General features: G+C 42.0%; 1 protein-coding gene across 6 annotated transcripts in view; it reads left to right on the forward strand.

Moving 5' to 3' along the window:
- hdac7 (histone deacetylase 7) overlaps positions 1-25,934 on the forward strand; it is a 58,771-nt gene that overhangs the window by 11,152 nt on the left and 21,685 nt on the right. Inside the window, exons 1-4 of one of the 6 annotated variants that reach the window (XM_011476704.3) lie at positions 2,296-2,531; positions 3,517-3,581; positions 11,912-11,963; positions 25,686-25,860. In XM_011476704.3, the coding sequence (XP_011475006.1) occupies positions 25,714-25,860 (147 nt within the window). In that variant the 5' untranslated portion in view covers positions 2,296-2,531; positions 3,517-3,581; positions 11,912-11,963; positions 25,686-25,713. Of the gene's footprint in view, positions 1-2,295; positions 2,532-3,516; positions 3,582-11,911; positions 11,964-15,120; positions 16,002-25,665; positions 25,861-25,934 lie in introns of those variants that run through there. The other 5 variants (XM_020704415.2, XM_011476705.3, XM_020704416.2 and 2 more) reach the window with 5 other exon arrangements.

Raw genomic sequence — 25,934 nt, forward strand, 5'->3', positions numbered from 1 at the left:
TGCTTTGCACATAAATCTATGTTTTTTTTTCCAAGATAATGACAATGAATGGCAGTCTATCTTCTCCACATTTAGTGAACTTTAAAATAACATCCTTAACCAAAAATGACAGTGTCCTAAAACAAGTTTTTCTAATGTCTAGAGTTTGGAGTAAAAGGATTTGGACTCATTTTAATAATGATTTTCTTATTTCTTTGATGAGACTGAAAGTTCTCAGCTTTGTAGATTTTGACAGAAAAATGTGTAGAGAAGTTAAAACAACTTCAACCCTGCTAAAATATCTTAAATGTCTAAAAACAAGGTATCAAATCTTTGCAAACATTTGCAGAAAATGTTTGAGAAAAGGGCTAAAACCAGCTTCAATGAAACGATGATGCAATTCCTGCGTCTGCAGACGGCCTTCTTTCTGAGAAGACTGGAGTTGGCAGATGTTTGTCGCATACCTTCCAACAGTAACATGCAGCAGTGTTTGTTCTTCAGCGTGCTCGCTCTGACACACTGCTCCACTTCCTCATCCGCAGGCTGGCTGGCTGGGGGGGCCTCACTGTGGAGGTGGTCTGACTGTGGCAGGTACGGAGTTGTACCGCGAACAGAATCTTTGCTCTCTGCAAAGAGCCGACTGCTGTAGTCATGCACAAACCACGCCATGAAGAATGCAGAGACAGAGTATCGACCTAACAGGATCTTTTCTATGTGAAACTTTAAACTGCAGAAGAGTAAGAAAGAAAAATATCAAAAATTAGCATTTTGGTGACTGCAATTTAGGATCCTGAGAGGTTTTGGGATGTTTCTATTTTTTCAGCAGATAAACTGAAGAAAGTCTGCAGGAATTTTATAAAAAGCACATATTTGGATTAGAACACTTGTTGATACTTGGCTTCAGAGAAGGTAAAGCTTCTGCAGGCCTCTCATTATTTACTTATTATTTGTGCAAGCATGCATGAATTAGCAATTTAAGTGAAAATTCGTTATTCATAGCTAGACTCTACCAATTTTCTTCAAAAAAATAAAACTATTTTTCTGAAAAAAGCTTCAAAAATGTTGCTTTCTGACAATAAATGATTTTTTTTCTTTCCTTTTTTTATATCACCATACAACATTTTTGAACATTTCTGCTGGAGTTCACGTTTCCTCAACCTTAGCTAACAGTTTTTCTCTTAAAATTGAGCTTCAGCAACACCTGGAGTAGCTTCTCTTTGTGAAATGTAAAATAATGAGTTTGTGTATTTACATTTAGTCAAATAGATTATTTCAGTCCTGAATATTGGAGTTGCACCCCATCCTCAAATGTGGTGAATCTAAAAAGCAGAAGTGTGTAAAAAAGTTTGCACAATCAGCTGAGTGATTCATGAGGTTGTTGCAGCCCGACAGAAACTATTCCAGCCATTTCCCCACGAAGGTCCTTTCAGATGAAGCTTTTTTTTTTTTTTTTTGCTTTTTCTTCTCTCAGGGACCTAAAAATACAGTTCAGGTTTCCTCTCTGAACCGTTTCCCAGCCTTTGTTCCCCGTTATGGCATTCCTTCAGAGTGATCTGTGAAGTTTTATGTTCTACACAAAAGAAGCAGCTCTCCTGAATGGCTCCACGTCCCATGGCAGCAGGGCGGGCTTTAAAGCATCGATCCGGCAGTTAAGTGCACTTGTTGGTTTGGTTAGACAAAGCCTTATATAATTCTTTGTGGTGACCTTACATAAGGCCGCTCTGTTTGCAAATGACAGGTTAGTTCCAAACATGCAGAACAATGGAAGTTATAAATGAGAGGATTTTTTTGGTTGGCTGTTTTACGCAGAAGCGCTTTAAAAAAGATGCAGATTACGCAGCATCAACCAGAGTCTGACTATCAGTTTGCTCTTCAATCAAAGCCCTGCACCATTATATAACGTTGAATCAGGCAGCGCGTGAGACCACTGTTCGGGTTCAGCCGAAAGTGTTTTTTTTTTTTATTCCAAATCAAAATAATGAAAATGGATGAAAACAGTGAATGAAAAGAAGAAACTTCCACTGAAAGCAGCAGCTCATCACTCCTCTCCGCTGTTGTGACAGCAGGTGGAGCCAGCGCAGTTCCCCACAAACTCATGCGCAGCGCAAACTGCACCAGAAGCGCAGAGCTCCGTGCGTAAACACCGGCGCAAAGCGCAGAGCGCGCTGCACCGGGCCCCGCAAACGGGGTGCGGGTTAAACAATGGTCCCACCGGTCCGTGTCGACTCCGGGCTATTTTAGGTGGGACCCGCCTTGCTTGCTATTTCTGTCAGCAGGGGGGCGGAGGGGAGGGCGCAGCGCTCGGAGGGGGGCGGGCTTTTTCTTCTCTGCAACTTGCGTCCGTGAAGTGACTTCTCAGTTCCTCCTCTTGTGCTCTGGCTCCACTGACAGCTGCGGAGCTGCCATCATCTCCCGTTAACTGTTTTCTCGCGTTTGTTTTCCGGTTCCCTCCGGTCCATGCACATCGGACTTTTGTTGTGTGGCCCGACCTCCGCCGCCGCGTTGCTGGATTATTCTCCGGCGTTTGGAGCCTTTCTGACTCGTCATCCATGGTAGGACGCTCTGGGTGGAGGGAGTTCAATGGGAGCCGAGGCAGTTCTTTAAAGTTCAGCTCTTTGTCCGGGAGGGGGGTTACAGGGCAGCGGATGTGGTGTTTCATACCTGCGCAGGTGTTTGCTTTGCTGCTTATCTCGCGCGCGCACCGGATTAAAGCAAAAAGGATAACTTGTAGATTTCGTGGTTTTTTAGTTTGTTTGAGGCTCTTAAGGTTATCCTCTTTGTTTACTCCCTTAAAAGTAGTCTATTTAAGTGTCCATACTTTAGTGCAGTAGTATTCTTGAAGTTTACTTTTTATTTACTATATATTGTAAACTTAAAATGTTCCAATTTAGTCTGCAGAAATATATTCAGTCATAGGTTTTTATGGTCTATAGCATAGAGTACATATACTAAAGTGTACTTGAAAAAATAAACTTCAAGTATTCTACTTTTTGCTAAGGGTTATCCTGGTCTGAACATGGGATCCTGTGGATCCTCTGTGTGGTCTCTATCTCTAGGGGTTAAATGTTGGGCCTCCTCCATCACATGCTGCTGCCGGCATCAGGTGGTCAGAAGTCCTAAGAACCTCCAAGGACATTTAGGTCATTTTTTTAATTATGTTTTTTTATAATTTAACCTTTATTTACCCAGGAAATCTCCCATCGAGATTTTAAGAATCTGTTTTTCAAGGGAGTCCTGGCTAGGAGGAAACAATAAATTACATTTACAACAAAAAATTAAACATTTAAAACAGAAAATAAATAAAAATGAGAGCTTATGTAAAACAGGTCGAGTTTAAAGTTTCTTTCTCAGCCTGGATTTAAAAATATTCAGAGGAATGAGTTCTTTTAATTTCCAGTTTTTTTGTAGCGTGTTCCCTGTGGAGGGGGCAGAAAAGACCAGAGCTTTTTGGATGCTAACCTGCTGGAACTGTTCTGCAGGATTTTCCTTAAGAGCACCTAGAATCTAAGACCAATCTGAATCTGTTTGTGTCTGCAGATGGAGTCGGGCCCTGTGGGAGCTGCATGAAAACAGACGGGACGCCGTTCTTCATCCAGTGACAGGTTAGCCTTTCAACCTCTACGGAAAACACGCCAAGTAATTAGGGAGTCGAACTTAATAAGTGGTTGTGTTGTGGGCTGCTGGAGTTTTGTTTAAAGCCCTCCGAGGAAGGCCGCAGCCTTCGGCACCGAAGTGGAAAAAAATGTTGCCAGTCTTCAGTGGAGCTCTCAGGACTCCACACCATCTTCCTCGCTGAGTTCTCTTTTTCCAGTTCCCGCTCACATCTTTTACAGTTTGGGTGACAGCATGTTTTCCAGTGCAGTGACCTCAGCGCTTTGCGTCTGCGGGAACGGCAGCAGAGCCCCAAACAGGTGTAGGCCCAGCTAATGTATGCAGGTCCCAGCTTTGCCACAGGCCACGCAGATTCAGACGTGTGAAAGTTAAAATTACCTCAAGTGGTATTTCATGTTTAGCGCTGCTGTGGGTCTGCTGGTTTAGCAAGTTGACTTTAAATTAGTGCAACACGCCATGTAAGAAGGTGGAAACGGGAATTTTGTAAACGCAGTTCATTTCCTTCAGTTTAAAAATAAACGTTATCTCAAGTTAATCAGCTGGTTTTTAATAAAATATGAATTCTGATTCATTTTAGGCTCTCAGTGTGATTTTACACATTGAGAGCCCGGATTTTAAGTATCGATACTATAAGAAACCCAACACTAACTTGGATGATACGCATCTGGTTTTTGTTTTGACAGGTTTGTGTTGCATAAGCAAAACTCTGACCTTTTTGTTTCCAGAGGAATTCGAAGGCACAGAAACCGGACTGACTCACCTGGAAAAAAGGCGCATTTTCTTTAGACCTAAAGTAGAAGAGAAAAGTTCCACTGAATCCAATCTGACTTTCTACTGTTGATAATGTAATTGTTAGCAGCAGGATCTCAGGTTGTTGGCTTCATGGAGAGTGTTTGTCAATGAAGAGTCTTGAAAATATTGTGGTGCTGCTGCTCCGTGACTGTGTAACTTCAGATTAGCCTTCTGTGGCGGGAAGCTTGCCTGCGTGATCTGGGATTACAGCGCCTGACTGAATGGAAGCCGGTTTCCAGCAGTGCCAGGCTCTGCTGATTGTGCTGTTTGCTGTGTGCTTATTGTGTGTCTTTGTGGAAAAAGCCGGTGAGGTCACGGCCGTGGCGGCAGAGTCCGGTTACATGCGTCGATCGCGTAGGCCAGCGCATCTCACCTATGTCTTTTCTGGAATCGCTGCTCCTCACCGCTGTCTCGCCCTCAAACCCACGTGCGTCTCCACCACAACTGAAGCACACGCCTCTGATGGCGAGCGACGCTAACCGGCTAACTTATGTGGCACTCTGAGGCAGATGCTCAGACGTTTCTCCAGCTCAATCTTCTTTTCTGAGTAGGTTGATGGTTTTATTCTCCACTCCTCTGTTACTGGCCCATTCAGGAGGTAACAAAGTTATTTCTGCTTTGGAAAAGACCACCGAGGCGGACATCAGTTCATTTCCAGCTTAACAACAAATGCACAAAAGACCTCTAAATGTTACAGCTTTTTTTCCTCAGTTACACGCTTCCTCTATTCTCTGAACCAAAAGGAAGAAGCAAATCTAGAAGTGCATGTTAGTGCGAGAGCAAAGGGAACAGGTGAGACAAACCCAGCCGTCTGCATGATCCAGAAAACTGAACTTGAAGGGAGAACGATCCCGAAACTCTTTCAGACCTGATGCCACGGGAAGATTGTTGATGCTCCCGGCCTACGGAAGCTACAGAAGCATCATTCTGATCACATCCTACATGAGCTGATGTGGATTTGTTCCTCTGGAAAAAAATGCATCCTTGATATTTTTTTTAACTAACTAAAAAAACTACATTTCTATATATTTTAAAATAAGTTCCTTCTTCTCAAAAACTTTTACTCCCTTTATTTTTGTATGACTTTGTTATATCGTTTGTAAGATTATTGAAAACTATTGGTTTGGGATTTTGTTTTTTGATTCCCTTTGCATATTTTTTAAATGTTTATTATTCCTTAAGACCACCATTGTTTTTGTGCCGTTGCCCAACAGTAGCTGGGATAGGCTCCAGCAACTCTCTAACAGGGCTTAGTGGGTTCAGAAGATGCGTGGATGGATGGAAGAACTTTGTTTTACTGATAAACGCTTTGGAATAAAAAAGCACTTCTTGTGAGGCTGTTTTTCAAGTCTGAAATACAGATTTTGCTTTTATCTGGCCTTAAAGAGGCTTCGAGGAAAAAGTTTCCTCAAAACGGTTGGGATGTGAAGCCTAATTTCTGACTGAAGCAGCCGCCACATGCATTGTTTGCGTGTGCTTCATGGGCCCCTCAGAAAAAGGAAGAATTGGTTTCTCTGATCAGCACATGACTGCGTTACAGAAAAAATGCGGAGAAGGAAAGAAACGTCGAAAGCAGCAGCTTTTAAAGGAGTCTACGGCAGATAAATTCTAATTTGGAAAAAATCTCCTTTTGGCGTTCAGGGTTAAGCGCGTGGCATCATGGGTCTGTTTCTAGAGGAGCCGCAGGACAAGACTTTCTGAAGCTGCTTTGTTCTACAAAAATACATACCTTTAGTTTTCCTGCAACACAGAACGAAGACGAGGGTTTCCGTCACGTAGTCTTCATCAGTGGTGGCATCTCCTAAGCTTCCTACCGGAGACCAGTCAGGCAGTTTTGGTAGTAAAGTTCCTCGACTCCTTAAACACTAAAGCTTTATCATTTGATACTTAGACAGAAAACTTTCTAAGAATTATATAACTTAAAAAAACTCTTGTCTTCGTGATCTCTTACATAATGTTTGAGATTTTCCCTCTTTGTCTTTCCTTTGTTTGTTCTTATGTGTTCTTCTCTGGTTCACAGAGCAGTGAAAACAATAGGTAACAGGTATGACCGTAAAAGCATCGGGGCAGATCTCCTATCATCTTCCTGGTTGAGGTTTCCAAATACTTAGGTCAGCTGATCATTGTTGGCCTCTTTTTGAAACCAGTTTCTAGCCGCCACATTACAGCAGGACAAACTGAAAATCCACCCCGACCTCGTACTCACACTTGGGTGCAAACATTTGTCGGGGCTCACAAAACCCAAACTGGTTCAGTGACTCTAAACGTGAGTTTAAATGTGTGTTTTCCTGCTTCATCTTTCCGACAGTTCAGCGGTTCTGGAACTTCTTTTGTTCCCAAACAGGAGGAAGATCATAAATACCTGCAGCGGCGCCCCCGCCCTTTTTTAAAGTTAGTTTTCCTGACTGATGGTTGGCTTTTGTGGATATATTGGGGTGTTACTGTGGAAGCAGCTTCCTTACAGTTCAGCTAGTACTGCTAGTAATTGTAGACTGCATTGAGAAGGAGCTATTTTTGCCTCGCTGAACAAATGGCTCAATTGTCCTGCCTCTAGGTGCATGAAATCACTTGATATGTCAGGGGTAATGTTATATAATACTCTCAGAGGGGCCCCACAGGGCTCTGTGTGTGTGTGTGTTGTAGTCTGCTTTCTGTCAGTTGTGTCTTTTGTTCTGCTTTGTATTTTTTCTTTTTTGTGACGTGCTCCTTTGCCGTCTGACGGTGTGAATGCGGTGTGGCTGGAGGTAACTCTGTCCGTAACGTTTTATTAGTGTGTCAAATCAATTTATGTTGCCTTAACCTTTTTAAGCTTGCAGCTTCTCGCTGTGGTCAGCTGGGAAAGTCGGCCGTTATTGGCCTCCCGCTGCAGAACACCACCCTGAAAAACGGCTCCTTTTGCTCCTCCTGCTGCACTTAATCCCACAGAAATGTACTGAAGTTGATGGGATTATGACTGTGGGCTTTTAGATTAGTTTTTTTTCTGGGAGTTTTCAGTCGTGCCACACCCTCTTCTTCTGGCTGAGCATTTGTTTTCGTTTAAGTATATGATTTATTTTCTTTTTTTCTCTGAAGGTGGTGATTCTGACTGCAGGTCAGCTCTCATCTTTTCTGTAGCTGGTGGTTGAAGGTTTGAAGGACGTCCGGATTGTGTCAGAGATGCTCCTTTTCTCCAGTGAGGATGGGTGGAGGACTCGTGAATCTTTCTGGGCTTAATTGCAGCTTTTGCTAAATGAACTCCTCATTGTGTTCTGATATTGTTGGACCTGAAGTGCAGCGCAGAGCAGTGACTCAACTCGCATTCATCCAGATCACTGGGGGGACTGACACCGACCTCGGATCGGATGACTTGTTGTGGGCGAGGATGTAACAGGATCTCCCGTCGACTGGCTAGACTCTCAGCCTCACGTGCGCGTCTTTGTGTGTGTGTGTTTGTGTGCGCGTGTGATTAATTGTCTGGACTTACGTTTACAGCTTCAGGCTCATTTCAACAGCTTTGTGTTGCGGGGGTGGAGAGCAACACAATACGAGTTTATTTAATTTGAGTCTGCAGTAGGCCTTTTGTTGGAGGACTTGTTCTGGCTTTTTGTGTTTTTTCTTTCTTTTCAGAAACGGTTACTTGGAGACATAAGCTCTTCAGACGCACGTTTGCAAGTGCAAACCAAATTGCAAAAAAATGTATTGATTTTTTTGTAATTTGATTGGCAGAAATGTAAAAGAAAACTGTTGAGACCAGTTTTGAATTTTTAACTAATTTTTAACTAAGAAAAAGGGAAAAACAACAATCCACCGCACAACATAAAACATCTGCGAGGCCAAAAGCAACAGCAACAAAAGCCGTTTAGGACGGCAAAACTGTGCAATAAGCTGTTTTAACACAACACACACTCAAAAAAAATAAAAATAGATTAAAGCTGCTGTGAGATCATAACCAACGGCAAAAGTGCAGATGCATTTTCCAAAACTGCACCAGTGATCTGTTTACTTTTGACTTTCAGATTGAACAATTCTGTAAACCACAGTTTAGAGGAAGGAAGACCTCCATCTTAGTAAAATAAGATGCTAACAAAAGGGGAGGTGTTGTTTTCAAGGACATAGTTTCTGCAGAGCATTAGGAATTCACCTCTTAGTCATAGTGTGTTGGTGTGGAATAAACCCGTCCCCATTCCTCATCATCCATCTGTTTGCAGTCTCTCCTCCGCTAGCTTACAGCCCCTCACACCCCCAGCCTAACATCACAGTGCGACAAAAATGGTTAGCAGTACCAGACCCATCCATCCGTCCAGTTTAGATCCAGATTCCAGCTCAGACCAGGAAAACAAAGACGTTCACGGATCTGTGTGTCTGCAGGTCGATGCATCAGAATGGAGCATTTTTTCATCTGCTCCTGATTCACAAGGATTTGAATAAAGAAATACTCAGAACTGCAATTTTTATCTGAGTTTTCATCATAAGCAAAACATGTTAGGAACAGTATTTTCATTGGAGTGGGTCTTTATGATGGAACGTGTCGTACAAAAACAGCTGATTGATTGTAGTAGTTTTTGACATTTTGTCTCCTCAACTTTAAACATTTGTAAACCATAGATACTCAAAACAAAATCAACACTTTTATGTCTGTAAAATGTTTAAAGTATCAGTCAAAAGGGAGAACAACCTTTTAAATGTGATATGAAGAGCTCCTTCAGCCGCTCAGCCGTCATTTAAACCATTTTTTACTACAAAGGAAAATAATTTTTTTATTTTAAAGTTTGTTCAGCAGCCACCCTTTTTACCACGTTTAAATAAAAAAAGAGAGAATTTTGCTAAAATAGTTTTCTAAAGAAAAACAAAACATCTTTTTATTTCACTTTTAGTTTTTTTTACGTTAAGCCTCATTTATATATTTTTGGTGTGGCATGGATGACGGCGTGGGTTTTGGAGAAGTCTCTGAGTCTCTGAGCAGACCGTCGGCGTGTGCAGGAATGTTAATGTCCTCCTGCTTTGTTGTCCGTGCACTCTGCGGCGTGTGACGGTGCATATTCATGAACTTTCTCTCATGGAGCGCGTCAACTTCTACCAACAAAAGGGTATGAATAAAAAAAAAAAGTAAGCTGAAGATGGGGAGGAAAAAAACGTAACTATAAGGAGATCCTTCTCATTTTTTTTTTGGTAATTGCTTTTGGAGCATCATGTCCACCTCGGATCAGAAATGCTCTGGAGGAACAACAAGAACTGAAGCGCCCCCCCTTCCCCCTCCCCACTTCTTGGTCTGGTGTTGAAATGCAAAGTCTCCCAGTTAAAGGTCATATTCAAACGCTGCATGAAAAAGTGCAGCTTTGATTTTGTTATTGCAGTATTTTAGTGTGAATGGAGCTGGGGGGGGGGGCACAGAACTCTGGACACCTTTATTAAATGACCGCAGACTTTGAAGTGTGAGCGGGCTGGAGTGCTGATTGAAAGCAGGCAGGATAAGCAGGTACCTTCTGTTTCTTTTATCAGCTGTAAGACCTTTTCTGCACTTTTTTTTTTTTTTTTTTGTTGCAGCTGCCATCTTTGCTCCACAGGCTTTCCTCACAACCACAAGCGATCCGTGTCTCGGCCGCCTTTCACTGTCATGTCTGGTTCAATTTCACCACAGATAACATGCTAAATCATGGAGGTTATGTCACGTAATTTCCCCTTTTTTTAAATTGCAAACCAAGTGCGGATTGGCATAAGCAGCAGGCGTGTTGATTGTGTTGTTTGATGGTCTGGAACGATGAGATGCGCTGAGTTTCTGAAGTGCGTCTGCAGATACAGAGGGGGCATCCTTTGAAATGAGCTGCGTTTGGGAGGCTTTATCTGTGTGGGACAATGTGGAGAATGTGTTTGATGTCTAGTGAAAGTGGCAGATGCTCAACAGATGTGCAGGAAAACGTGGACATCACTTTTGTGCGTTTTCTCTGCAGTTGCACGCCTTTAGCCTTTTCTAACTTGTCGTTGCAGAGTTAATGAAATAAATGATCACAACAGCGGTGAAGGAGCTGTGCTCACTTAGAAGCCGCCTTTTGGTCCTAAAGTGCTGAAAGTTTTTGAAAACCAGGCTGTTCTTATGCGCATTTCTGTTGGAACAATAAAAAAAAGCCCCCCCCCCCCCCCCCCGCTCCTGTTTACCGTGTTACTTCACCTGAATCCAGGTGCTTCTTCTTTTTGAATGAACCGCCACATGGCTGCAGGAGAGTTGAAGAACGGCTTCCACGTCCGCTCTCATTTGTCATTTTGAAATCAAATTTTCCCACAACAAACGGATCCAGCAGCTGCTGCTGACACCGATACGCGATTTAGATGTTTTCTATAGAAGGTTTTTGTGTGTCTGTCTGCACATGAGGCTTTATTTTCTTTAACACGAAGCCTCCAGAGCGTTGCATAACATGTCTTTTGTCTTCTCAAAAGATGCCTGACATTTCTCTCGCCATCTGACTCACAGAATCTAATTTAGGAATGGGTTTGACACACCTGCCTCCTCCGTTCGACTATTTTGAGAAAAGATTTGCCTAATAACATTCCTGTGGTTCTTTATTCTGTTTTTAAACTTTTAGATATTATAAGGCAAGAGGTCTGGATCACCAGTCCATCACACACACACACACACACACACACACACACACACAGAAAATGCAGACGTAAACCAGAGACATTCATGTGGGACAACAAAAAAACACATCAGTTACTACAGTTTGCAATATTTATTTTTTATGTCTTGAAAATGTTCATACCCCATTTAAATGTGCATGAAAGCTAACAGGTGAGTGGACAGATGGTTGACGGGGAGAGGGGCGGGGTTGCTACGGGTCAACAGAACAGTCCTGCCCCGACTCAGAGGTGAATTTCTAATGAACTCCTGCCTTTCTGCAGGAACTATGTTCCAGAAAACACTTGTTTTCATTTTTGCAACGATTCAGTTCAATGGTTTTAAACCAAAAGTTGTATCAAGTCTAGTTGTATTGGGGGAAGACTGCTGCTACCTGCACAGTATGTGCTGCACTTGTTTTGTCAATGAGGCTGCCTTTGCATTTCCCTGACTGTAGTTGTAGCAGCTAACCGCCTCTATTTATACCCCTCCCTCCCTCCCTCCCTCCCTCTTGTGTCTATTTGAAACATCCCAGAGAAAATGTGTCACATTGCTCTCACCTGGAGGTGGTGGTTGGTGCAAACATTCACACACACAAAGAGCTGTGAGGCTCCTGAACGAGGAGGCCGTGTCTGTGTGGGGTCTGAGTGTGTGAAAGGGGTGTGAAGGATGCGAGTGGCTTTGGCGGCATGTGATCTGGTGGAATCCACCTGCTGCAAAACAGGATTTGATGACCATAAGAAACCTCATTTGTGATGCTGAATAGGTAGGAAAAAAAGGGTCAATCGAGGATTTGTGTGTTAAATTCATTTATAATGGGTTGTTATCCGTGACCACAAATATTTTTGTTCATCATTTTACTGTAATTTGTATTTTTTCTTTTTATCTTCATTTAGTTTTTTCCTAAGTTTGTCTTTTCTTTTTTTTTTACTTTCTCAGACACAAGAGAGGAAGATTGTCACCCCTGAGTCATCACTTGTGTCGCCACCAGGTAAAATAACAAAAACAAGATGGCAGCTTTTGCTCTCGTTGCAGTTTCACAATTCTTTAAGTTCTGCTTGTTTTTGCTGACTCATCAAAAAGACAGCACAGAAGATCTGGAAAAGTTTCCAGTCACAAAACATACATGTATATATATACATCCTATTTCCCAAAGATGCGAGTCCAGCCCCGGTGAAGGTCTTCAAGATGTGCTGGAGAAGACTTTCAGTTTTTTCTTTCTTGAACTACATTTCATGCAAAGAGAAGAAAATGCAAAACTGAAAATAAGCTAGGCTTTCATTCTGGTGTTTTCACAGAAACTGAGATAAACTCAAACCAATGTCCGTTCGGCCGTCCAACTTGTTGTGGTTGGATGAATGTTGGGCAGGAACGCAGCTGGACAAACCGTTTCAAAATAAAGCGCAGCAGTCTGATCGCAGCCTCCTCAGCACAGCTGTTGGTCTGTCAGCTGTTTGTGTCGTCACGGCGAACATTGTGGCGCCTGCTGTAGCTCAGAACGCCGCCTTTTTGTGGTCAATTTTAGGTTTGTGTGTCTGCAAATGCTGATGGTCACAACTCGATTCCGGTGAAAAGGCTGACAGGTGTGTGACGGCCACCTAGATTAGATGTTGTTTGGTTTTTGTGGCCGGTTTACTTATTTAAAAACGGTGAGACTTGATGAGAGGGCAGACACTTTCCCGCCTTCGGCCACTGATCTATCTTTGTTGTACCTCGGAAACTCCCACAATGCAGCTGTTTCATTTTCACAGGATGGAAAACGGTTGCTCATAGGCACGTGTCAACATCAGTTTTCTTGTTTACAAAGGGAATTGCAGCTTTTTTTGGTTTGCATCGTTTTACCAAATGTATGAAGCATTTTCAGCATTACGGCAATGACTGTAGAATTTGAATTCTAGAATTATTTGAGCTTCTTTATTCTCATTCCGATAATATTCGTGGTACCACCGAGGCTTGTGGGAAACGACGTGGAACAGAAAAACGATCCAGAGTCTCATTTTGAACAATCGAAGCACCAAAGTTGTTCACATCCAGCCCTCATCCTGAGCTCTCCAGAAGGAACCACAGTTTTACAGGAATCCACTTCCTGCTTCCTCGATTGACTGGAATAACACTGACAAGCAAACAAACAATAGATCAGCCATTCCTGCATGTGCGCATGGAGGGAATTGAGACCTTAATCAGAAACGTAGCCGTCCAAGGCTAAATAATTGTAAACTTTTATTTTTATTTTTTTAATGTTTAATCCTAAAGGTGCAGAACGGGTCTTCTCTCACCCTTTTAACTTCTGAAAACACAAAATTTCAAAATAAATTAGATATAGGTATTGATCCCAGGTCTCAAACTTCAGGCTTTAAGGGCTGGTGTTCCTAAATCTTAGGAACAGTGGAGCTTATAAGAGGAGAAATCTACTCAAAGAACGTTTAGGAAAACCATCCAGTCAGCTCAGAGGTCTAATGGTAGAGTGTCTGCTCCAGGACGGGGGCTCAAATCCACACCAAAGACTCAAAAAATGGGATCCAAAGCCTGAAAAGTTTGACACTTGGTAGTAAGACATTGGATTGGGGGGGTTTAATCCACCAAATGGTTCCTGAATGAGGCTGTTCTGCAGCTTACTGCCCCCCCAGGGGAAGGATCTAATCTGAAGAACAATTTTCACACATTTAATGAGACTTTAAAGACAAAAAAAGGGTGATTTTTGACATGCTCTTGTGGCATTTTTCTGATGACGGAGGACAAATATGAAGTAAATAAAGTTTAGTTTTTCATTCAAATCATTGTGACTTAGGAGGAGATGAAAAGACTCGGTTTAAAAAAAAAATAAAATTGTTTTTGTGACATAGAAAATATGCTGTGTGGGCCACAAGCTCCCTGCTCCGCCCCATTCTGATGCAGACAAAGAGATCCGTGATGATCTGAGTGTGAACTCAACTTTAACTTTAAAAACAAACAGTGAATTTGTCCAATTATTTTTGAATCGGAAGTGACTTGGTTTTACTTTTTCAATAATGAGATTATTCCAAAGTTGGACGAATGTCATCCCAAAGACCGGAGTTCTGTGGCTTTATTTTGATCAAATCTATACAATATTCTCAAAAGCACAAGACAATAAAAAGTCTGTTTTTCTTTTCTTGCATCAAATCAATGAGAAATGTAGACTAAGCAGTTTCTCTTTAGAGACATCACTCATCATCTGGATGTTTTAGGTTCCTCACGTAACGCTTTCACCTAGTGTGACCACACAGGTAAACACACACACACACACAGACACGTGCACAGACGTGCACACAGACCCCATTCTGGCCAGCTGCTGTGGGAAGACGAGGTATTGAATGGGAGTGACAGCTGTGGATTCCTCAGGATGAGGGAGGAAAATGAAAAGATGAGACGAGTCGCAGAGGGGATGAGTGTGCCAGAAGAGAAGAGCAACTGGTTGTGGGAAAGAGAGAGAGAGAGGAAAAAAAAGGAAGAGACAGGCAGGAATGAAAGGATGTGGAGTTGGTACAAGACTGAGCCTGAAAATGTTCTGATGTTTCAGGAAAACTCTGGCATGAGAGGAGGGAAAAACATTTCACAGCCTGGATCAGCGCAGAGCGAAAAACAGGGTTTAGCATTTCCTGGTAGTTGTGGCATTTTCTGTTGGGTGGGGTGGGGGGGCTGTGAGAGCTGGAGGGCTCAGGGTGAGAAACATGTGATCCTAACGGCTGTTTTTAGACTATTCATAGAGATCCTGTGTTACGCAAGCCTCATTTGGCAACATTTTATTTTTCCAATAAACCATCAGGATTGCAGTTTTTTTGAGACCTGTAAATGTAAACAAATGTGGAGAAACCTGCTTATTTTATGAGTAATTCTGAAACTTAACGTCCTTCTCTCAGGAGAAAACCTCACATTTTGTTTTAAGCTGACAGAAAAAGCAACGTAAAAAAACCCATAAATTTTAATCCATGAGTTAAAACCTGTTCATTCAGATTATGAGCCACTTTGCAGGACTCCTCTCTGAAATAATCAGTACTTGGAAGTCTTATTTTTATGACGTTATTAAAAAGAAATGACTAATTTTCCATTTTTAAATAATTTGTATGACGTGGCTTTAAAAAGACTTTCGTATTTTGGGGAAATGTTTTAATAGCAGTTGGTTTAAAAAAAAAAAAAAGTAAAACGCCTGAATTAGACTTTTAGAAGTGCTGTTATGGAGACCATTTAGGCATTTAGAATAAATTAAAAGCAGACCTAACTAGTTTGTCAATAGTTTACTGAGTAGTTTTCCACGTTCCTGTCAGAGTTGTGTCTTTGGTGTGCAGTTGTTGCCTTCAGGCCACCGTCGTTCAATAATCAGAGTGGTTCATTAACGCCGGAGCCCTCTGCTTTCTAACAACACCTACAGTCCCAGAGCCGAGGAATTTCTGACGATGGCGTTGACTCACTGCGACGGCGATCGGAGATTTAACTGCCTCGACGGCGCAGCGGCAGCAACGTCACAACAACGGCCGCCAGAGAGCGGGGAAGGAAATGGGAGTCTAAACTGAGCTTTAAAACAGGAAGCCAGCCCGGGTCTCTCATTGTTGTGCTTTTATAAAATCAACTTCCTGCCGACCGGACTGCCCCCCCGTTACCGTGGTTACCTCCACTGGGGATGAGGATGGACCTTAGAGATGCCACAGATGAAAACCTTTAAAGTGTCCTTGTGGTGGGGCGGGGCTTGTGTGGCCATAAAAAGTTTTTAACGTTGGAAAAACCTTCATCGAAACAACTTTGCTCCAGGAGACGTGGGACCGCGGTGCGAACAGAGTCGTAAAATCGACAGTTTGGTGTCGGACTTAGACGATTATCGAGGGCAGACTAGAAAGAGGGAGAGAGGAGGGCGAGAAAGAGAAGGAGTTAAAAGAAAAGAGGATGTGGCCGGCTGTAAAAGATGACTGGAGGGGAGTGGAGTTCTCCGTCTAATTATAGATCCTGCTGTGAGCTGAGTGAGGCAGAAGTGCTACAGGGGTTTTCACACAGCCGGATATTTACATGACAAACACGGGTATGTGCCTTTGACTTTATCTGTCCCTTTCTGCTCCTGTGTGTTCCTATCGGAAGAAATGGAGGTGAAACGTGCTGCATCACACAAACACACACACACACACACACACACACACACTGGTTTCTGTGCACCAGCTGTGTGTTTGTGCGTCCGTCCGTGTGTGTGTGTCACAGACTTGGAACTACGGGAAACTACTTTTGCATTCGGTTATGTTGTTTGCCGCTGCTGCTCTTTGTGTGTTTGGGAGATGTGAAGTCGGTGTGTGACAACTCTCTCCCTGGATGTTTATGGAAAGTTGGACTTTCGGAAACTGGACTCATTGCACGTTAAACATCAACCTTCTTCTGTCGCTGTGACCCACCAAAAACAAAAAACCTCCAAACGAGTGTGTCGGGCACATTTAGGATTACTGCTAACTTCATGTTTGTCTTGTGGAGTCGCCTAAAATGTGTAAAATCCTCCTATACATTGAAGTAGATTACAATATTAAATTCCAAAATAAGGAGAACTTCTTTACTCATCCCTCTGTGGATCAATGCTGCTCCGTTTCTTTGGTTTGAAACGTGCAGACTTTGTTTGCATCAGTTGCACAAAAGAAGGTTTTGCACTTTCAGCATAAAGTTCAGATTTTTGTTGGCTAAATAAGGAAGTGAAAAATGGGAAGAATTTGAAATTATCAGAAAGTGCTATTTAGTGTTTTGATCTAAATTTTGTCTGTTTCACATCAGCTGTGTGTTGTGTTTTGTTTCTTATTACCACTTTAGCAGACGGTTTCTTCACGGCAAGGTGTTTCCTTGTGATCTTATCCCTTTGATCATCTGTGGGTTTGCCACTTCCACCGGCTTATGAAGGTTCAGTCTCTGCATTTGAAGGTTTCTTTGGAAAGGACCTCCAACGACATGTCGCAATCCGGCCCTCGCCCACGCTCCCATCAGACAATGACTTGCAGCCGTAGTAGGATTGGCACTGGGAAATAAATCACACAGATTATATTAGATGAGCTCACAGACACACATTTGTCAGATCCACATGCACGCTCGTGCAAGAATGCCTTTGCGGGGCGGAAAACATGAGCTGGACTCTCTGCTGTGTCAAAGATCTGCTGCTCTGACATTTTTTAATGTGGATTTAAGGTCTTTTCACAACTTAACCCATAAGAAACCACGTTTCCTAAAAGGGAAAATAAAGTGGGATAAACCACAGACCCAGCGGTCCACAGTTGTTTTTCTGATGTCCCAGTGGGTTCTTATGGGTTAACCGGTGAACTAATGACACCTTTTTCTGGTCAAAATAGCAGCGTCTTAAAGCTGCGACGTGAATACAAACGAGTCGTAACTATATTTGGAAATGTGAGAAGACACAAAGCGCCGGCGTCTGCTATGTGGATTGTTGACTTGTGGCGAGGGTGTCAAACCAGCAGCACTATCCGGGCTGTCATTTCTTTGTCAGCAGGCTCTCGTGCAATGCTGAACATCTTGCTTTTCTTGTCTTTTCACCTCTTTTTTTAAAATGGTTTTTGAGCTAGAATTCTCTCACTTTTTCAAACATCAGCCTTTTGATCGACTTCAGCGATGAACAGACTTTGGCATATCCTCGTCTTACCTGTCAGACCAGTCCTGATTAAGCTCTACCCAAGATTGAAATAAAACAAAAGAGCAGGGAGGCATTGGCGGGGGGGGGATTACCCTGGTTTCCTAGATGTGGGAGTGCCTCTTATCCCACTTTTAACCACACACGCACACACACACACACACACACACGCACACACACACACACACGGGCTAACAGCAGCCTAAAAATCAGCATATTCTCAACGTTCTGTGCAACCAAGCAGGCTGTATCATTCTGAGCCTGTGCCAATTTGCATAATGACACACCGCCACTCCTTTGTGCTCACAATAACACACTCCCACACTGGCACACAAGTATATTAGTTTGTCTTTTTGGCTTTGTCGGGAGGAACCCACTGTTTGACGCATTTTGACCAGAGTGAAAGATGCATTTTAGAGTCAAATCTGCTTTTAATCCCACCTGATCCAGCAGTCTTCAGACACACTGAGAGGCTTTTGTGTGCAGGGCATAACCTGAGCTTTAAGCATGTCTTCACCTCAGTCAAAAAAAAGCCCAAACTCTGTTTATTTAGCTGATAAAACGTTTCAAACCAGTTATTAATGTTTCAGGTTTTCTTACAGACAATGACTTTCTGCAGCGGAGGGAAGAGCACTTGAATTTCACTTTTGGTGCTGATGAAGTTTTAAATGTTCTGCTTCCTAAAAGCTGCTGGACTTTGCTGAAAGTTGCCTTTCAGGAGACAAGCGTATCACGTTACCCGGAGCTCCCAAACAGACCCGTTGCCTAAATATACACGTCTTCATCACATGGTTGTGCATGCCTTGTATGTTTTTCCAGCACATGCCATCCCGACGTTGTTTGCTCAGGAAAAAAATGGTTATTTAAATTAAATCAACTCGAAATCTCAACCGCAAGGTCAAGATTAGCTATTTTGCTGGAGCGACAACATTGTTGGGTTGTAATGAACTGTAACATAATATCTTTCTTTAGGGATCTGTTAACGTCAGAGGATCGACTTACTCAGAGGAGTCCAGCGGAGAAACACTCTGGACGGCCTCAGCTCGCCCGCTGAAGGTCAAAGAACAAACCACAACACAAATTCAACATGGCAACTCGCCTTTTCTACACATTTTTTGAAATCGTATATACGCTTGCGGAGGCATCATTAATCAAAGACGTTGACAATTTAAGGAGCCCGGTTTGAAATCGGCCTAATGCCCCCTAAAACCTAAACATTAGATGTAATAAAAGAAAAGTTTAGATAAACTTCTTAGTAAAAAAGATAAAAAAGCTCATTTGTTCCCCGGTATGATGGTCTATCTGCACACTACAGATGATGAACTAGAAGAGTCTCGGCTATGGCTGCTTGGTGGTGATGCCTCACAGCAAGCGGGTTTCTGGTTCAAGTCAAAGTCGGCTTTATTGTCAAATGATGATATACAGCACTGATTACATTTCTTCTTTCTCAACCCCCAGTGCAAGCACCCTAAAAAAATAACAATAATAATAACAACAGTAATCTAAATATGTCAGTGCAAAAGGGACAATGAGATGGTTTGAAGTGACTACAGTGCTAAGTAACAGTAATGGCAGCAGGCTGAAGTGTCTCTGGGATGGGTGTGAGGGGTCACCTGCGATCCTGATGGCTTTGCGGGTGAGGCGAGACGGATAAATGTCTGAGAGGGCCGGTGAGAGGGACACGATGGTCTTCTCAGGTGCTGTCACAATCTCCTGCTGAGACTTCCGGCAGGACGCGGTGCAGGCTCCGTACCACGCGGTGATGCAGCTGGTCAGGATGCTCTCGACTGTAGAAGGTCTGCATGATGGGGGGAGGAGCTCTGGCCCTCCAGCCCTCTAGTTTGTGCAGGAAGTCGAGACATTGTTGGGCTTTCTTGGCCAGCGACTGTTGTGTCGTCAGCAAACTTGATGAAGAGGTTGAAGCTTGATGTTGGTTTAAATTCCTGTCTGAGTTTGCATGTTTTCCTGTGAACATGTGCTTTTCTTGGGGTTCTCCAGTTGCGTTCCACAGCCAAAAAACACGCTTCTCTGTTATTGTTGGTAATTTTAAGCCATCGATGAGGACTGAGCCTTCGCCCTATGACGGCAGGGATGTCTCCTGTGACCCCCATAACCCTAATCAGTTGGGATGTAGGAAAAAATGATTGTGTGTAATGTTTGGATACAGTGGTCCCTCCTATATCCCACTGGTTATGGTCTATAACTAATAGGTGAAATCCATTATACATGTTTTAAGGCTGTAAAACCCCTCACTACTCTCTTGATCCAGTTTTTTCAGACAGACATGAACATTTTCAGAGTTTTCTCTGTCAAAGTTAAAATCTTCATAGTAAAATAAATCCAGTTTTATAGAATAAAACCAAAGATCTGAGAGTTATGTAGATCTGGCAAACTGAATGCATTATGTTAAACATCTGTTTTATCTGAAAAAGGCACATTATTGGAGACTGTTCATTATTTCTTTGGTGGATTAATCCAGCAGCCATTTGTTACCTCATAAAGTATATATTAATCAGTGTTGGAAATATAAATGACTTTATTTTTCAGATCATACATAAGAATCTTACTGGTTACAGCACATTCAAGCTTCGATTTGTTTTGTTCTTTTCTTTGTTGTGGAGACCAGACGGCGTTGAAAAAGTAAAAGATAATGCCCGACGAGGTGTCAATGTCAGAAGGTAAATGAATGACGCTGATGTGTGAATGGACACCTCAAAGAGCATTATCCCGCTCATATCATAGTCACAGTCAAATATTTGTCCTTTTAATATTTTTTCACTTTTTCACAAAAATCGATCATTTGATCGTACTGACCTCGCTCTGCCGCAGCTGGTGTGTAAAGAAAAGAAATATGCCAACATGCTAAACGTCAATCCAAAGCATTTTTTTATTGAACATTTTCAAAAATATAGCATTTAAAACAACGTGATACTAGAATAAAATACAGTTGAAGGAAGTCGACATTGTTTTAAACTTTTTAAATTTTTAACTATTGAGAGAAAAAAAAAACATTTTTTAAACAAACTGGTGATGAAGAATAACCCAATAAAACATTCAGAGAAGAAAAACAAAAAATAAAAAATAGAGTTATGTAACTTATGTTACTAATCCAAAAGATTTCCAGATGTAGCCATTTCAGAGGGAAACCTCTCCTCCTACTGATGGTTTTTGTTCAGATGATGAAACAAAGAAACAAAGTTCACTTGTAGTTTTTTTTTTAGAACTCTTTGACTGAAGAAATATCCACCATTAACTCTGATCAATACATGTGGATTAGCAAAAAAAGACATTTCTTTCATTAATTGATAATACAATTATTCATAAACATGTTTTTTAGGTGTCAATCACCACTTTTTAATGGAGTCCCTGCAGCCAATCAGAGTCGAGTATTGTTGCTGGACTCCTAATAATAAGCAGCTGCTTCGGGGATGTCCATATTTTCCACATTCTGTATTGTGAGGGGATTTGTTTGCTTTTGACACATTGTGGAAAAATAAAATAAACTAAACTAAAAAACAAAACTATTCACCCCGACCGTGATATCAATATTTGATAATTTAGCAATGAAAAGCAATTGGGATTTGTTTGGATCAGAGCAACTGTTGCAGCACCAAAACTTTTGAAAGTTAAATAAAATGCTTTTTATACACACATGTGAAAAGCGTGTTGGTGTTTTTAAAGTGTTTCAAAGTGGAGGTCTTTTTAAAAATGCATGATATATTGGGTCTGTATTGTATTGTGACATTTTATTCGCTGCACTCTTGCTGAAACAGTCCTACTAATCAGGACGAAATGAGAATGAATGAATAGGAGATGATAGAATCCTGCAGTTATTGAATGAATCTTGTTTCATAACGGAGGAACTGAATAAATAATATTCACACGTCTTGTCTTTAGGCTCCACCCCCTTCCTTTTGCATCATTTGCTCAATTTAAATGCAGTTTTGTGGAACGACATTAACAAAAAGTGTCTGATACGGACATATTTTCTTTTAGGAGTTAGTCTGCCGAAACCGAGCTGCCAAAGCACCAAACTGCTGGTCTTTTTTTCTCTTTTTTTCTTTTTTTGACATTTGATTTATGCTTGAAGATGATGCGTGTGCAGAAAAGCTGAATGCTCTGAAATCATGTCTGAAGCATGGTCAGCTTGTTTTATTGTACAGTGTGAACTTTGGAATATTTTTCTCTGAGAATATTTGGATACTTGTGATTAAAGGCAGCGCATTTACTGCTGCAGCCTCAGTCAACTCTGAACTTTGGGTTGTACTGGAAATAATATCGTATGTCAGTGTGCAAACGACAATAAATGCCATCTATCCATCCATCTATCTATCTATCTTTTTAAATCTGTGACGTTTTCCTGTAGGAACCTTCCACATGTCACATTCCACTGCGTATTCTGAGCTCACCTTTCCCTGAACCGTGCAGGTTCCATCACAGACTGACTCCTCGTGGTGCAAACCCTGGTTTTCCCCCCGTGGAAACAAAACACTCTTTGTAGGTAAATGCTGGATAAGTGTGTGTTTTTGCTATTATTATTACGGAAAGGAGGAAGGCAGGAGACACTGGTGTTCCCAGCTGCGTGTTTGTGTCCACTGTGGCAGGCTTTGTTCCCTTGTATAAGCATGTTCTCCCGTTTTCCTGAGAATAATACCCTTATTATTCTTTGGTGTCATAACGGGGAATAGATGTGCATGTCATTGTGTGTTTTTCATGAACGTGTGTCCAGGCTGCCTCTGTCTCTGTGGGTCCACTGCTGCTGTTGTGCTCGTGCACCAACACACGGCTTTGTCATGTTGAGCAAAATGGCGATTTATTCTTTTTTTTTAGTGTCTCTCTTCCTGCTTGAAAGCATTGGCATCTGAGAAGCACGGAGACGTCAAATAAAGTTATTACAGGGCGTTCTGGGCGTGTGGTTGAAATGCAGTTTCCAGTGTCAGGCAGGTTGGTGCGAAAGGTATCTGCTCGAGCCTGTTTTTATCTGCAGCGGGCGTGGAACGACAACATTCGGGTCTCCTCCGATGTGTGTGTTCAGGGTTTTTTTTGTGTTCAACGGGAAACTTTCCTCGGGTTACAACGTTTCTGCAGGTTTGCACGTCCATGATGTGGAACACCGACTGCACCTCATCTAGAGGATGAGGAGTTGCAGTCTGACGGTGCGGTTGACACTTTTGAAGGAGCCAGTTTGAGTCGTTCAGAGCTTTTTCAGTACCGTTGTCCTGTCTGTCTGTCTGTCTGTCTGGAAGAATTGCACCCAGAGGTTTTTATTTTTTTACGCTCAGAGGGGTTTGCTGCATACTTTAGCTGAAAAACCTAAGCATTAGTCACATGCAGCTGAATGGGGCTTGACCCCATGAGGGTTTTTGGGTCGTCCGGGTTCGTGGAAGGTCGTAGAGAGGAGTGGCCGCATCTTTTTCTCTTACTTTCTTTTAATTGCAACTTAAACACACAGTTGAAACATACAAGAAAAAAGTATAAGGAACAGTAAAAAAAGATTTACAAAGCAAAACAAAAAAAGAAATACCTTGGCTCTACAAGTTTTTTATACCTTGTCCAAGTATAAGTCCTTATAGTGTCATTTTGTTGTTAGTCCAGTTCTCCCATCTTTCTTGACAAAGATCTTCTTGAGTTTTTTAGTCTATGTGTTTCCTCCACAATTCTTTTCCATTTCTGCTGTGTTGGCGAATCTGTCTTGTACCATTGTCTTGTGATTGTTTTCTTGCCTGTGGCGGCCCCATCTTTAAGGGGAGTGCAGGTGTGTTTTGGAGCTCCCTTAAATCTCATCGTAAAAATGGAACGTACCATTGCTGTGAGTGCGGTAAATGTGTCATGACGTATTTGTAAGGCTAATGGAAGTTACACGCACGAGTGCTGCTGTTCTACGGTGTCCTTATGCTACTCTAGTCATTAGTAAGCTGCAAGCACCGGCTCCCTACTGACCGTGCACAAATGCTACACGCAGGGGGTGTGCAGATGATATGTAAGTGCCCGTAGGGCGCACGTATACTCTGATTGTCTATTTTTCTCATTTCCAACAGTCAGGCTGCAGCAAAGGAGTGCGCACGTATCACTGGAACTGCATTAACACGCTCCTTGCACAGTCCTTGCACCCCCCCCTTTTTTTTTTACCCCAGGAGAAGGCACGTATCCACCCGCTAAGGGCAGGTGTTGCATCACTGACCCGTAAAACAGGTGTAAAGTGAAGGCACACCTGTATTTTATTCGCTGCCACATGCTGCAGGGTTGTCCACATGTTTCATGTTACTGCAGGATGCATGCGAAGGTCTCATGCGGTCACACTTTTGTCTGTTTTGAGTGTGAGTCACTGGACATTTTTTAGTACATAGACAAGAACATCTGCATGCATGAGTGGAGCAGAAACCAGCCTCGGCCTTTTCCCAAGCTGCTCCCTCCCTGGGACCCAGTTTTGGGGCTCTGCGAGGCAATCTTTCCCACTGACTCACTCATGCTATGCAAATATTCCCAACAGTATGCAAAAAGGCATGGAAATGCAGGCACCAGTCTTTCTTCCAGACAAACAGTCAGAAAGGCCTCGCCGTTTTGTCATTTTGCTATTTAGATCCCAAACCTGAGCTACTAATTTAGATTTGCTTTTTAAGAACTTAAATTCATGTTTTGAACTACAGAAAACTCACTTTTCTTTTGAGCACACACCAGTTTTAAAGCAAGAATACACAACAAATACACTTTCATGATACTTTAACCTTTTCCTCATTTGTGCCTTCTACGTGTGGTTTATATTTGTCCTTACAAAAAAGTCAAAATGAATGAACTCTCCAAAAACTACATTATAAATTGTAGCAACAATGGGGATAGCATTTAGATTATTGCTACTTTTACATTCAAATGTAGTAGTTTTCTGAACATTCAACAAAGTATTTTCACAAAAAGTTGGTTTTGTGTCGAGAATACAAAGCATTGTTCTCCTTTTCCCAGAGTCAGTCTAAGCAAACAGGGAGCAGATGTAGGAAAAATGTGTACACAAACTAATGCTCGCAAGCATATGAGCTGGTATTTTCGAAGGAAGCTTCCTTGAGCTCATTTACATCCCATCAGGCATTAAGTTGGTCAAGAATCGGATGTCTGACAGGGCGAGATGGAGACGGGTCAACAAAATCTGAAGGAACTGTTCCCCCTCTGAGAGTTTTAGGGTCATTTCTATGGATTTAAAGCTGACACGCACAAGGAGGACTCTTCAATGGAGATCCTAAAGTATGTTTGTTTTATATGTAAATTATGGCTCCTTTAAGCAGACTTTTCTTCAGTTCATCATCGCAAATTCTGTGAAATTCTTTTCCTGTTTTTAGTTTTTTGCAACAGCAGTATTGCTTTATATTTTAGTTAATTAGCTTTTCTCTTTTCCTGTTCTCTGTCCAGTTTCTGTTTAATTTCATAACTCATCTCTGCAGTTTTTATTGGTGACCTGCATCATGCAGTAACAGCTGCGTTGAAGCGCGGCTTCCTTTACGGTGATGCAAGCAGAGCTCTTCTCACCTTGGATCATTTGCAGTTTCACACCTGAGTCTTACTGTCATGCATCTGACTTATTTAAGGAAGCAGACTTTGAATAAACTTCATCACTTCTGTTTCTCAAAATGTTTTAGGCTGTTTGTGTTTATTTATATGCAGAAATTTTTTTATGGAGACCGCAAGCAAATCGGATCTCTTCTCTTTGATCGGTTTTTCAAAAACTTTAGTTTGAAGCAAAATCTGCAAAAACGTTATACTATTTTAAAGGAGAAACACACTAAGATGTTATTTTTATTAACCTTTTGTGCAGCAGACTCTTTTGTTGTTGTTGCTTTTAACTGTTTAGAAAAGCGCGAGAAAAAAATCCTACTTTTCTTTTTTTCTTGGGCAGATGTGCTATGTTGTATATTGTAAATTGTATCTTTTTCTTTCTTTTTACTTATTTATTTTATTCTAAACGTATACTTTGTTTTTATTTTTCTTCTACTGAACAGACACGAAAGAGTTAGAAACGGATTTTCGATTCATTGTATGTGATGCACATGTGAAGAATTGACAATAAAGTTGACTTTGACTTTGACAGATTCCTCTTTGCTTTGGCAGTGCTCAGACCTTTTCGGCTTTGCTTCTCATGGACCTCAGGGTGGGAGAGCGGGGGATGCGCCCTGGTTCCGACACGGCGCTTCTCACCCCGCTGCACCCACCGTTACTCCTGACGACCTTCTCGCCACAACCTCGCACCTCTTTCTCCCATCAGCAGCTGCACCAGCAAATCCGGGTAAAGGATGCAAGCATTAAAAACAAACGCATGTCTCTGAGCCTCTGACTGGTGTCTAAGCGCTGTTTTTTTCT

The sequence above is a fragment of the Oryzias latipes genome, chromosome 7, assembly GCF_002234675.1.
Source record: "Oryzias latipes chromosome 7, ASM223467v1".
In the NCBI taxonomy this organism is placed as follows: Eukaryota; Metazoa; Chordata; class Actinopteri; order Beloniformes; family Adrianichthyidae; genus Oryzias; species Oryzias latipes.